Here is a 12,798-nt window from a genome sequence, read left to right on the forward strand (position 1 = left end):
TGCCGGGGAGGGAGGGAGGTGTGAGTGGTGTAAACGCCCAGGTGTCTGCGAGGGCTGGCGGTGAGGGGCCGGTTGCGGGGCCGTTAACAGCAGGGCTCCTTGAGGTGGGGGGGCCGCACCTACTGGTGTCGTCGGGCTTGATTCGCTGCAGTAAAATTAGCAAGTACACCCCGATGTCTGCACGTGATGGTGTCTCGATGAGGTTAATAAAATACAGCCGCCTGCCGTGCTCACCTTGTCTGGGTTTGTCCGCTGCCAGCCCCCAGCCTCCGCCGCGCTGGTCCCAGGGAAGGAAACGTGGCGCAGACGGAAAGCGGAGGAAGCAGAACGAGTCGGATTCATCCGTCTTTGATGAAAACAAGAACGGGCCTTCTGACAACAGGATGGACAGGTAGGCAACGCCTGCGATAGACGCAACCCTCTGTTCTTTTGTTCATCAGGAGCTGTTGAATCAGCTACTGTGCCTGTTTTTTCAAGCCCTGCCTCTTTATAATAACGTCGACCAGAAACGGCTGGTCTGAAAGGAGGGAAAGGAATCTAGTGCAGTGTTCTCGGATCTTGTAGTTGCCCCTTAAGAACAAACATTTCTCATTCGTATGTCTTGAATTGTATCACTCGTGATTTTCTGCCTTATTCTATGCTTTCTTACGGCTATGTATCACAAAACAATAACCGCCTAAGCCAGTTAGGGTTGGTTGTGGATATAGGCTGTACATGCTGTGGTGGTAAAATTAAACAAGATGATTAAAGATAGAAGTCTTCATGTTTCTGAAGGCAGTACAGACCATCTTGAGAAGCTGCGTGTAAGTATGTCAGCACCGGTGTGGTGGGGTCCACTTCTGAGGTTTCTCACTCTGCTTGCTGTCTTCCTAACCAATTCCCAGCACAGGTACACTTCGGATTAGTGAAAGTATTTTAAATCACTGTCTGCATCTGAGCTCTATTCATGCCACCATCCCTTTTAATAGTGGATGGGAGTTGTGTCCTCCAGCCCAGTTGATTGAATTTAGATTTCTAATCTAGGATGAGGTGGGTCGTACCCTGTAACTACCCAGTTTGCTTTGCTGATAACGAGCAGGGAAGGCATAGGTCAGCGTCTCAAATTACAATACCCGGAGTAAATTAATTTAAGTTTGGGAAGTGTGTTTGAATAGGAGTCTAAAGGTGAAACGTCACAGATTGCTTTTATCACTTTCAACCTAAATAAGCAATGCCTTTGTGTTTTCCAGTATTGAACTGGACAGGTGTACTTCCTGGTTTAGTTTGGACTCAGCTTTGATTGAAGTTGCTCCCTCCCTGGGCTAAAACTACTTTATGCCAATTCAACATTGTCAAAATAAAAATTGAAAATGTGAAGAGGATCAGGATGGTGGCTGGGTTACACAACAGATTCAGCCTGGGGGGTGGGTGTGGTTATAGCCGTGTTTTTCTGCCTCTGGCAGAGTTTGAGCACCATTTGCAGCCCTATCGCAGTACCAGAGCTCCTCACCAAGCGTGAAATGGCACGTGGGGGTCTGAAGAAAGACAGCTAGGCTTAGTATGCCTGGCACCAGTACCGTCACAGAACAAATTAATCGAGAGAAAAATCTGGTGACCCTTCCACGTTCTCCCTAATTCTGTGTATAGACAGCACAGGTACAGAATCAACCAACCATAAAAAGGTGTGATGCTGTTGAGGAAAAAGCTCTGGGGTGGGACTAACTGAGTACTCCTGGGGACTATGCCTTTCTGTACTGTGGGAGAGCAAGAATCGGATGTGGCCTGTATTTTCTGCAAAGTTAGACATCGATATAAGCAAATGCTAAAAACCCTTGGAGGTTGGACAGATATTCACAGAGGGACCTGTACTGTCTGCTGTGGATTTTTAACTTTTCGGAGTTGGTAACTGGGTTTCGTTTAACAAACTTCTAGTTTGAATTTAGCAAAAACTTCCAAGTGTAATGCAAGCCGATTTCTGAGCTGGGAGGCAGTTGGAACTGGTTTTAGCGCATATGGATCTAATTCCCTGACTTAAGGGACTTTTTTGTGCGAATCCTGGTAGGTCTCCAGAGTGTTTCCAGATCCACTGAAAAAGTTCTAGTCTGTGGGATATAGTTTTGAGTTTGTACTTTAGGAGGATCGGTCATGGGGAGGACAGAAACTAGAAAACACATTCAATGATCTGAATGTAGGCAATTGCTGTTGGCTGGGAAGGGGTCCAAATTTATTCTCCTGCAACAGGCTGAAGCTCCTTGTGATGGTAATGGGCTACAATAAAGCTGTTAAATACCAGTTTGCAGAGTCACAGGAAGTCTCGGTTCACTGACTAAAAATTGACTGTCTTTTTTTGTGCCTTTGCCTTCTCTACTAGGTTTATTTTCTCATGGCTAAACTCCAGGTGTTATCGTGTAATTTTAATTAATTGGCTGTACAATTGAATTCTGTGTTCTGACTTGTCTCTTATATAGCTGATGAGTCTGCAATCATGAAAGAATAAATATTTGTTAACTCATTTGGTGGAGTGAAAATAAGTGAGTAAATGAGTAAAGTTGGGATTTCACATACCGTTTTTGAAGGACACCAGCTTAAAGTTATTGAAAATGTAGGGTAGGTTATGTGCTGCACTGGTATGTTTCTATAGATACCTACATACACCTTTTAAACAAACCACGTAACTTTTAAGGTGGAACTCTCAACTGAAGCTTTATTTTTCTACAATGACATTTTAATAGAAGAATACAAGATTTCCACAGCCATTGTGAGTACTGTAAATGAATATATCGAATAGCTATCAAGCTGTAAATGGGGGAGGTACTGGGGGTGAGAAATAAATAAAATAAAATTTTAATAAGGAGGCTTTTTTATTTTTCCTTCCTAGTTTTACAACACCAGAAGGCCCTGGACCCCTTTCCCGGTGTTCAGACTGGGGAACTGCAGTGGAAGAAGATGAAATGAGGACCAGCGTTAACAAAGAAATTGCAAGGTACCTGTGGGTGTTTAAGATGAATTGGGGAAAGGAGAAGAAATGGAAGTTGTCTTGTAGAATCTGTATTACTTTTAACTTTTATTGTTGTAGCAAAATCAGACCAACCTTAGCTGCTTGTCTCCGGCTTTTAGGTCAGCTTTGGTGTAAGTCCTGCAGAAATGGCGTAACATACTCTCTAGAGAGTTGATGTGCATCACTAAATCTTTCCCTTTTGAAATAATCCTTTCTGAAATCTCTTAAAGTGAATAACTTTGAATGTTTTTTCAGTAATTACTGGCTTTGCACATCATTGCTATAAAAAGATTTTTAGGGAAAAGACTTAGGAAAAGAAAGTCCTCAGATTGGTTTTTTTTTAGGGGAAAACTAAAACATCGATTCCGTAGTGGAGAGGCGTTTACAGCGTCTGTATTGACTTCAAGCCTACTGCTTAGCTGGGAAGTAAAAACTCTGAGCTGTGACAGTGCAGCCTTGCATGTTCTCTTTGCATATGTTCTTAATATGGATTTGAACTCTTACAGATACAGAAGAAAACTCTTGATAAATGAATTTTCAAGAGAAAGGAAATCCTCCTCTGGAAGGTAGGTTAAATTTCTAGCTTAGCTGAGGAAAATCCTGACTATAGGTCTGAATTTTCACAGATACTGTTGTTGCTTCTGAAAATGCTCAGTTTGAAATAGTTCATCTTAAGTCTGCTCTAACACTGTAGTTCAGTAACATCCCAAACATTCATTTGAAAAGTTTTAACGTGTTTCTTTATCTTCTGTGTGTGGGTTTGTTTGAGTGTTGCTTGTTTTCTAAGAGTCCCAAATCTACAATTTTTTTTTTCTTTAGTTCTGATTCAAAGGAGTCCACTGTGACAGCGGAGCTTGAGACAGATGAAGTGGTTTTGATGAGAAGACAAAAACAGATCAACTATGGTAAAAACACAATTGCGTACGATAGGTACATTAAAGAAGTTCCCAGGTAAGGTTGAGTTTCTGGAAAGATAAACGTGCCATTATGAATCATACCTGTTCATGTCCATGTTAACATAATACACTTTGTATTTGAGACACGTTCAGAGAGAAGGCATCTGCAAATTAAACTTTTCAAGACCTTTTTTAACCAATAAGTTACACTGGCAATCAAATGAAATGTAGGCTATTTTTTTCCTACTGGTTGATACATGAGGATTATCCCTTGAAACTTTCTCGTGCTGCAGAAATGGAAGTGAAAGTTCTTTTGGTTGTGCTTGTCAACTAGAAGAAGTGAAACTGCCTCTTGCAGTCAGCTTTCTCATTAGTAATCTGAAAGACAAAACGGCCTACAGTTGCTCTTAGGTTTTCTGGGCTTGAGTCAAATAAAAAAGGATTGTCAATCATAAGTTTAGGATAAGGTTTTCAGACCTAAGAAGTTCATATGGAGCTGACAGCTTTCCACTTGTGTGCTGGCACTGTGAAATATTCTTTTCTCATAAATAATGCAACTTAGAATTCGCTGCGTTGTAAGGAGCCTGCATAGCAGGCAGCCAGTCTGAAGATTTAAAACTACGTTTTTCATGTCTAATGTCTGCATAGATGCCATCGTATACCAGGAGTTCATCCCAGAACTCCAAATAAATTTAAGAAGTACAGCCGTAGGTCATGGGACCAACAAATCAAACTATGGAAAGTCGCATTGCATTCCTGGGATCCGCCTGCTGAAGAAGGATGTGATCTGCAAGAAATGTATGTATACAGTATCCAAGATACCTTTATAGAAATTAGCACGTAAGATCTCAGGTTAAAAAGAAATGGAAAGCCCAGCGTAGCCCTTTTCTGAGACAAGTCAGTTATCACTGAATGTGTTCGTTAGTGACTTCTTCCACACTCAGGGCCGTTCAGTTCCTTCTCGGCCAAAATACCTGATCGCTTCCTGGACCTAACTGCTGGGACCAGGCTTACCCTGTGCCCTTGCAAGGGCACACACTTCTTCAGTGTGTGTCCCCTGGGTGAAACCAGTGCTCTGTAAAAGAAGGCACTGCAGCACTGAGGCAAGCTGATTTCTTTCTGAGCAATCTGTAGATTAATCTGTGGCAGCAGTGCTGGAGAGTTAACTAGTTAACGGATCTCACGAATACCGAGCTTGGACCAATACAGCGTACGAGAACCTGCCTCACCGCCTTCTCGTGTTCTAGTTCAAGAACAGTGGTATGAATTGTTGTTTCTCGAGCAGGCGGAGAGGAGGAAAGAAGTACTTGTAAAATCATCTCAAGGTACCATTGTATCAAAAGCATGGCCCCAAGTGTTCGCAGTTGGAGCTGCTGTGCCATTCTGCTCTGGAAGATGTAGAATAATGCGGCTAGTTAGTTTTCTGTATAGCAAACAATAAGGCTGAATATCCAAAATAAAACTGGGACTACAGAATGACAGGGACGCAGATGTAGCTAATTCCTCAGGAAACAGTTTGTGGTAACAAACTACTGTTTTTTTCCCTAACAGTAATGCTTGTTTTTTAAAACCAGTATGGAGCAATGGGATCTGCAATCAAAAGCTTACCTTTTAGATTCGTCTTGTAGTTGACACGAGGGGAGCTGCTATTTTGGCCTGAAACCTATTGTATATGTTGGTGCTGAAATACTAGTCTGTCTTCAGATGCTGGGGTCTAGTTCTGTGTATAGTAGATGTTAAATCTTACGTTGCAAAACAAATTGATGAAAGCCTTGTCTGGAACAAAAACAATTCCTTGCTCTTCCATAACATTTGTCATCGTTTGTACTGAGGCATTGTTTGAGTGTTGGGATTTGTCTTTGACAAGCTGCAGTGTTCAGTCCCAAGGCTTTAGTTTAATCCTTGGCCATTTTGGCTATATTGAGTTGGCCTGCTGTCCTGTCTGGCCCCTGCACTTTGCTACCACTGGCCCTATAGTCTTTGCAGTTCTCTTTGCTCTTGTTTGGCCATTGTTTTCGGAACTGCATCTACAAAGTGTAATTTACTACTTAAAAACTGAATTTGTTTAAAGCTTTTTAATTATTTTACAGTAGTCCTGTTGACCTTGGTGAGATGGAGACAGAATCTATTGGAAGCAGTTCTACTGAATCTCATACCAGCTATCAGGATAATGATGTAAGCATATCACTCATTCTCATAAATATTTGTTAATAATTGGTCTGTTGCTTGGAATTAGATCCAGAGTAGCCTGAATATATGAGAAGTTCCATTTTGTGTTCAGGGACTTTTTATAAAGCTGAGTGATCTTTAAATTCAGATATTTTCCCAGCTACAGTGGATCTCTGTCTGTAGTCTGAGTGCAGAGATTTGGAATTTAAGGGACCATCTCAAATGGCAGACACCTCACTCTTCACAGCCCACAAAAGAAAACTTATCTGTTCAGAGCATGTCTGTTAGGAACTGTGATGCACAGGGAACGTACTACTTCGGATTGCAATATCTCATGTTAACATAGGATGCAATTTTCTTGGCACGCTCAGACTTCTTACGGTGGGCTCTCTTTGTGTCCAGAAAACATGTAGTACAGCTGAGCAGTAACGTTCGGTAAAGCTCTACTAATGTTGTTCTTGCTGAATTTGTTTCCCTGGTGAATATTCAATCTGTGTAATGTTTTAATGTATGCATATATGAAGACATTTGTGGGAAATATTAGAATGTGGTTGAATGGGAAGAAACCTTCATTTAAATCTCTTCAGTCTTGAGACTTGAGTTTTTGTATGGCCTATAAGGTGTTTGTAAGCCTCTGTTATAGGGTAGTCTTAAAAATTACAGAAGTGAAATGAATTATTGCATAACTAAACCTTTATTTAACTGCTAATTATTAACTGACTTTGTATTCCAGGATACCTGTTCTGGCACTCCCACCAAAGTTAGACATGTTGACTATCAAGCAGAAGGTGAATTTGACTTGGAAGTGTGTTTGAGTGAACCACCTAAAGATTTCGATACTGTGAATTAAACAGTCTCAGGCAAACTGTTTTAGAGGAAGTTGCTTTTAAAATTGAGAAGTTCGCTTGATTCATAAAGTGTTTATAATAAGACAGCTTAAGCTGAGTTGAAGACTGTTCTTAAAGCTGTGGTTGGCCTACATAGTCTCTGGACCAAACTTATTTAAAAATACAGTTGTGTGACTTCTTTTTAACTTTTAATTTATGTATATCAGATTTTTTTTTTTGTAATAAAACCCTTCAATAGAAAAAATAGCCAAAGGCAATGCTATCCTTAAGTAATTATAAATAGTTCTGCAAGATCTTACAGGATGGAGTTTTTTCCCTCATTGTCTCCGTAATTTGAGTTGTCCACCTGCAGGTCAAGGGTGAAGTAGGGAGGTAGTTTTTAGCCATCTGTATGTTACCTTGCTTTTCCATCTGATGGTACAAGGATCTGACCTGAAGTAGTACAAGTGGCAGCTGAGCCACACTGCTGACTAGTACTAGTAAACTCAGCTACTGCAGTTAGGTACTGTAAGACTAAACTGCTTTACCTTAAAAAAAAAGGGGGGGGGGGGGAAATTTTTTTTTTTTTGCAAAAATGTTTCTGATTGGCAATTAAATACTCTCAAAAAATTGGAGGTCAGTGTGGTAAAGCCCAGGCAATAATGGTTTAGGGAGCAGTAGCGTGAGTTTGAAATTTGTAAATAGTAATGAGTCATTTGTTAATACAGTCAAGAAAACGATGTGTAGGTAAAGTGCTTGATTCTTTTTAATTTGCTGATTTTAAATGTAAAACTGTTGTAAATGATAACACTGTACAGATTTTCTGCTGAAAGCAGTTAATGTTTCCTTTACTTCTGTATGGGATGTTGCTGGAAAATAAATGGAATTGCATTTACTTATGACTCTTCAACTTCCATTTCCTACTAGTGATGTTCTGCAGATGACAAAATGCAGGAAAATACTGAAAGCCGTGTCTCCGAGACTGATACCAGGCTAGGATATGTGCTTGTTAGCATCACCCTCCAACTTGGAGGGAGACCTTAAAAACTGTTTATTTGTCTGCAGCCCACTGGGGTGAATTTAAGACTTGGTTGTAACGGGTAAGCCTGCTGTTGACCTTCTGCAGACTCCTTACAAGAGGTTCAGTTCAGTAACTGGTTACCACGTGCTGGTCCCTAGAAAGAAGAGCTAGGTGATACTTCAAACCTCTTCACCATACAGGACCTTTTGTTAAAGTCACCTCAGCTGGTTTTATCTCTGAAATGGAATTTCTGGCTGTTGGTGTTAGAGTGCCATCAGGCTCAATGCAGACACTTAAACTTTCAACTCGAGTGAGTATCCTAGCTAGTAACATTACAGCTATCTAAGTTGTTGGGCAATCCTAAAATATGGTAGCTTGATCTCATGGGGAAACTTCCTAGAGGAAGCAGTGGCGTAGGGATAAGGGCAGAGCTATGCGCTGGTGTTATGGAGACAGCCTTGCTACCATGTATTTTTTCCAGAGAAGGCAGCAAAGTTAGTCTTGCTTACTACCTGGAGTAATACCATCTCTGGCCTCCTCATTGCTTTTCTCAGAGCGTGTTTTCTGGCCACACTGTCCCAGGTTGTTCTTAAGTGAGTTGTTTGTGTAATACTTAATTGTAGCTTATGCTGCAATTTGCTTTGGAACCCTTTCCCTGCACCTCTTCGATAAAAGTGGTCTTAAGGTTGAGCCAAACTTCCATGTCTAACTCGAATAATTTGATGCCTTTACTTAAGGCTTCTGTGTGATGGCTAAAGGGTTTAAACTAGACTTCCCAAGATATCACAATAATGGTTCTGAGTATCCCTGGATTTAACTTTGATGACAGACTTGGCAGACAATTGGATAAGAAGCTACTTGGGAACACAATGTCAAGCTGTGGCTACTTACTGTTAGGTTTTTTTCATGGTTAATACGTCTAATTTGCATCAGCCCCTTAGAGCTTACGCAGTTCTGTCTGTGCCATGTGATTGTGAGTAGCTGATGGCACTGAACTGTTTTCATGAGTGTTTTTTTGAGGATGGGTGTTACTCCTCAATGTTCTAAAGGTTGCTGATGAGTAACATGAAGCCAAGAACAAAACCATTCATGACTTAAGCCACAAATAGTTCATGTGGCTGCACATCATTCTAGCGTAAAGTAATAACCTTAAATGATGGTGTCTGAAAAGAGTACGACAAGATTTCTGTAGAAAACTACCTGTTGCATACCTGGGAACTAGCGTTTTGCGTCAACCTGATTCTGTCTTCGCAGCCTTGAAGCGCAGGTTGGTAGCCAACGCTCGGATCCGTCATGGTTTGCCTTTTACCAGGAGACACCGGCTGCTTGGGCGGCTACCACGCTCGCCGTAGCGAGAAGTAGTGCTCAAGCTCTCTGGTTGGGTGGTGTCATACAGGAGGGGCTACACGGCAAATTAGGTGATGGGTGAATTTGCTTCTATTCCTGCTATCCTTGACCTCCGGCTCTATCTAAATTTTGCACAAATAAAGTAGCAGAACTTTTCAAGGGTACACCCAAGCTGTTCAGCCTATCTTAAATGAACATCAGTCTGTAGGTACTAACAGGTACGTGTAGTTTGATCTCCCGAGTAACGTAGGCCCTAACATACCACCTTACGTAATCCTGGAGTGAATCGGTGACTTCAGTCCCGTATGTGGAGAACCAGAATGAGGCAGTGGCAGAGTCACTGTGCTAGGAGGGAAACAATCAGGTGAGATTTTTAGGGTGGGGCAGGGGTGGTGGTGTGCTAACCTGCAACGGGGTATGGGAACCGCCAGTAGGATGGTGTTTTTGGTTTTGTTTTTTTTTTTTAAAGCAGTTTTTCTACACTACTCCAGCTAGCCAAGCAGGCTGGATCAGTGGAATGACTATTCAGAAGATGGTTTAGAGGCTTCCAAAGGGTAAGGTCACCAACACCTGGCTTCTAAATAAGAATATTGAACGCAGTAATTGTCCACTGAGGTAGCTAGAGGAGATGCATACGTTTCAGAGATTATTGTACTAAAATTTGCTGCTCTGCTAGTCTGAAAAATGCCCATGTCTCTGAAAATCGCTATTTATGAAGCTTTTTCCATAACATCACAAGAAAATAGTAACTCCAGGAAGCATCCAGGTGTGGTGTCTGAGTTTGTTAATATGGTTCTTCATGAGAAGACAATACATGAACAAACACAAACAAAATCCTGTGATCTTTTTGAGTAATTTTGATTCTTTGTGACATTCCTTACGATTTTGTTACCTTCTGTGTAACTTCTGTGATGCGCTGGACGGCCCTATGTGGCTGCTCCTTCTGTGCTAATTTATCCCTTGTTTTCCTCAAATGTGCTTCGGTTAGCTTACGGATGACGTCACTCGTCTGGCTTCACTAGAAGGAAATCGGAGGCGCTGCTGAGCACACAGGCTCACCGAGGAGCTAGGTATGTGCTGATGAAACACTTTGGGCCCAGAAATGGAGCCAGTCCATGTTCCCGAGCTGTTAGTGCAACTGTTTGCCTAGTGGTGTTAGCGCCTGCTAACGGACTGATCCTATGGAAAAATAACATCGGTGTGTTCGGTTGTGCGTAGTTGCGTACAGTGAGTTTCTTCGGATGGAGAACTGGCAAGTACCACTGTCAAACTTGAGACTTATTAGGTTAAATCCCTTTAAAAATAAAAGTCAACAGGTCGTTACGTAGGCAGCAGAACCTGTCAACCCTGCTTTTACAGATTTGGGCCTTCTGTTCTGCGTTTCTCTTAGGCCCTTCGCCCCAAGCCTTGTCCTCTTTCGGCGCCCTTCGTACCGTGCCTGGCTACCTGCCCGCGGCCTTAGCTGTGGCCTTAGCTGTTGGGACTGGATAGTGGGTGCGCGTCTGCTGAGAGGGTGGCAAGCGGAATGCTGAAGGGCTGGGCTGGCCCAGCTTTTCCTTTACTTGGCCATGAATTGGCTCTTTGTCACACAGCTGTTGTCGCATAAAGCTTGAACATCTGTACCCTTTTGTTAAGCACCTGGGAAGCCAGTTCAAAAACTGGGGGGAGCAGGACCGATGTTTTAGGTGTGGCCAGGTGGCTCATGCAGAGAAAACCCCCGGGATGGGGGCAAGGCTTACACAGGGCAGCTGTGCGTGCGGGTCTGTGCGGTGGTCTGCTGGGGGATCGAGCATTCCTGTACCACAACCAGGCTGGTGAAAGAGCCCAGTTTTGAAATAATTTTGAACTTTTTGAAAGTTCTTACTCTTCTGTGTTTTCTTCTGTATGAATTCTCAAAATGGGAGAAGATCAGTTAATAACTCTATAGCTTTTTGAGTGCTTCCTGACAAATGAGTAATTTTGACAAAGTATTACATAAATAGAAAAGAGAGTGAAGTAACTTTGGGCTGTGTAAAAATTTATTTTCAAAGAAAACTGTGGTTAGGATGCAGTGTAAAATGACAAAGTGGTTAGGAGAGAAAGCAGTGCTGCCGAGCAGAATTTATTCTAGACCCGTAGTATTTAATTTTGTAGTATCTGGGTAGCACCTCAATAAAACGCGAAAGGAAGGACGATTAAGCCTCTGCTCCTTGTGGCCCCCAATGTGTTTTGGAATCACCAGTGCTGTTTGGTTTTTGAGCTTGCCGCTTAGCTCCCCTTGGGCTGTGTTTAAGTGCAAGAGCAACCTAATTTATCCAAAAAAGTGCCCATGCGTGCACATGGGTTTAAGTGGAAAGTTGGAACCTAGTGGGTGAAACTAGGTCCAGCTCTCTGTGCTGGAAGGTTTCTATCCAAGTTTCTGTTGAGAAAGTTCTGGGAAGGTAACTGGAATGGCTCTAAAAAAACCAAAATTTTGTGTTTCTTTAGAACGGGGCTGTTCCATTTCTTCTGAAAAATGCTTTGTTTTCAGAAATACAGAGATGAAGATTTGCACCCGTGTGTCCAGTCCGCTCTCGTGCGCTAGAATCGAAGCTGCTCTCCAATACTGCAGAGGGCAGCAGAAGTGCGTGTTTAATTACAGGCGCACAAAAGAGATCTCCGAGTTGCTTTACATTTGTTGTAAATGCCAGGAATCTAATTATACTCACTGATTCTGACCTTAGGAGCAAGCCACTGTCCCACTAAACTCCCTTCAAGTCTGTCATCTTTCACTGTTCTTTCCATTTCCAGTTTCACTTGATCTTAAGCCCATTATTACAGGGAATGGAAGATAATAGTAGCTTAACAGCAGACAGAGGAAAAATGGACTTCAGGGGGCAAAGCTGTCCTCCCGAGGGACAGCACCAGCCTGCTTGCATTTAAATCCTCAGTGCCGGGCAGCGGAAGTATCTGAAAACGCTTATTTAAATTGCTTGGTGGAGATAACTTCTTTCTTTTGCAAAGAATAGAGAATTTTTTTTTTTTTTCCTGAGAGTTTGAGAGTTCCTAGGGAAAAAAATAATTCTGGGATTTTGTCCGCAGTTAATTATTACAGAAGCACTTCTCCTATGATGAAAGGCTGCAAGAATTGGGCTTGTTCAGCCTGGAGAAGAGGAGGCTCCGAGGAGACCTCATTGCAGCTTTCCAGTATCTGAAGGGGGCTACAAGGGGGCTGGGAGAGGACTTTTTACAAGGGCCTGTAGTGACAGGACAAGGGGTAACGGGTACAAATTGAAATCAGGGAGGTTTAGATTAGATATCAGGAAGAAATTCTTCCCAGAGAGGGTGGTGAGGCACTGGAACAGGTTGCCCAGAGAAGCTGTGGATGCCCCATCCCTGGAAGTGTTCAAGGCCAGGCTGGATGAGGCTTTGAGCAACCTGGTCTAGTGGAAGGTGTCCCTGCCCATGGCAGGGGGGTTGGAACTGGATGATCTTTAAGGTCCCTTCCAACCCTAACCATTCTATGATTTTCAGAATATTCCTGAACATTGAATCCGTATTCTTTGGCGTTTGCTGGAACGGGTCTCTCCCCCACCTGCTGAA

At 42.4% G+C, this 12,798-nt stretch overlaps 1 protein-coding gene across 1 annotated transcript; it reads left to right on the forward strand.

Moving 5' to 3' along the window:
• Window positions 1-173: 173 nt before the first annotated feature.
• On the forward strand, window positions 174-6,892 carry SLBP (stem-loop binding protein). Its single transcript, XM_010160082.1, has 7 exons — window positions 174-391; window positions 2,858-2,962; window positions 3,484-3,543; window positions 3,797-3,928; window positions 4,522-4,671; window positions 5,964-6,048; window positions 6,776-6,892. Exons 1-7 carry the CDS (start codon window positions 174-176, stop codon window positions 6,890-6,892), a joined length of 867 nt encoding a protein of 288 aa, XP_010158384.1.
• Window positions 6,893-12,798: the final 5,906 nt, after the last annotated feature.

The sequence above is a fragment of the Eurypyga helias genome, unplaced genomic scaffold (genome assembly GCF_000690775.1).
Source record: "Eurypyga helias isolate BGI_N326 unplaced genomic scaffold, ASM69077v1 scaffold48080, whole genome shotgun sequence".
Taxonomy (NCBI): domain Eukaryota; kingdom Metazoa; phylum Chordata; class Aves; order Eurypygiformes; family Eurypygidae; genus Eurypyga; species Eurypyga helias.

What these genes read in the sequence shown, in the direction of transcription:
- SLBP (XM_010160082.1), top strand. Translation starts at nt 174, where the DNA reads ATGTCTGCACGTGATGGTGTCTCGATGAGGTTAATAAAATACAGCCGC. An exon ending in TCTGACAACAGGATGGACAG is followed by an intron (nt 392 to 2,857) that starts GTAGGCAACGCC and finishes TTTCCTTCCTAG; the next exon opens with TTTTACAACACCAGAAGGCC. An exon ending in TACATTAAAGAAGTTCCCAG is followed by an intron (nt 3,929 to 4,521) that starts GTAAGGTTGAGT and finishes ATGTCTGCATAG; the next exon opens with ATGCCATCGTATACCAGGAG.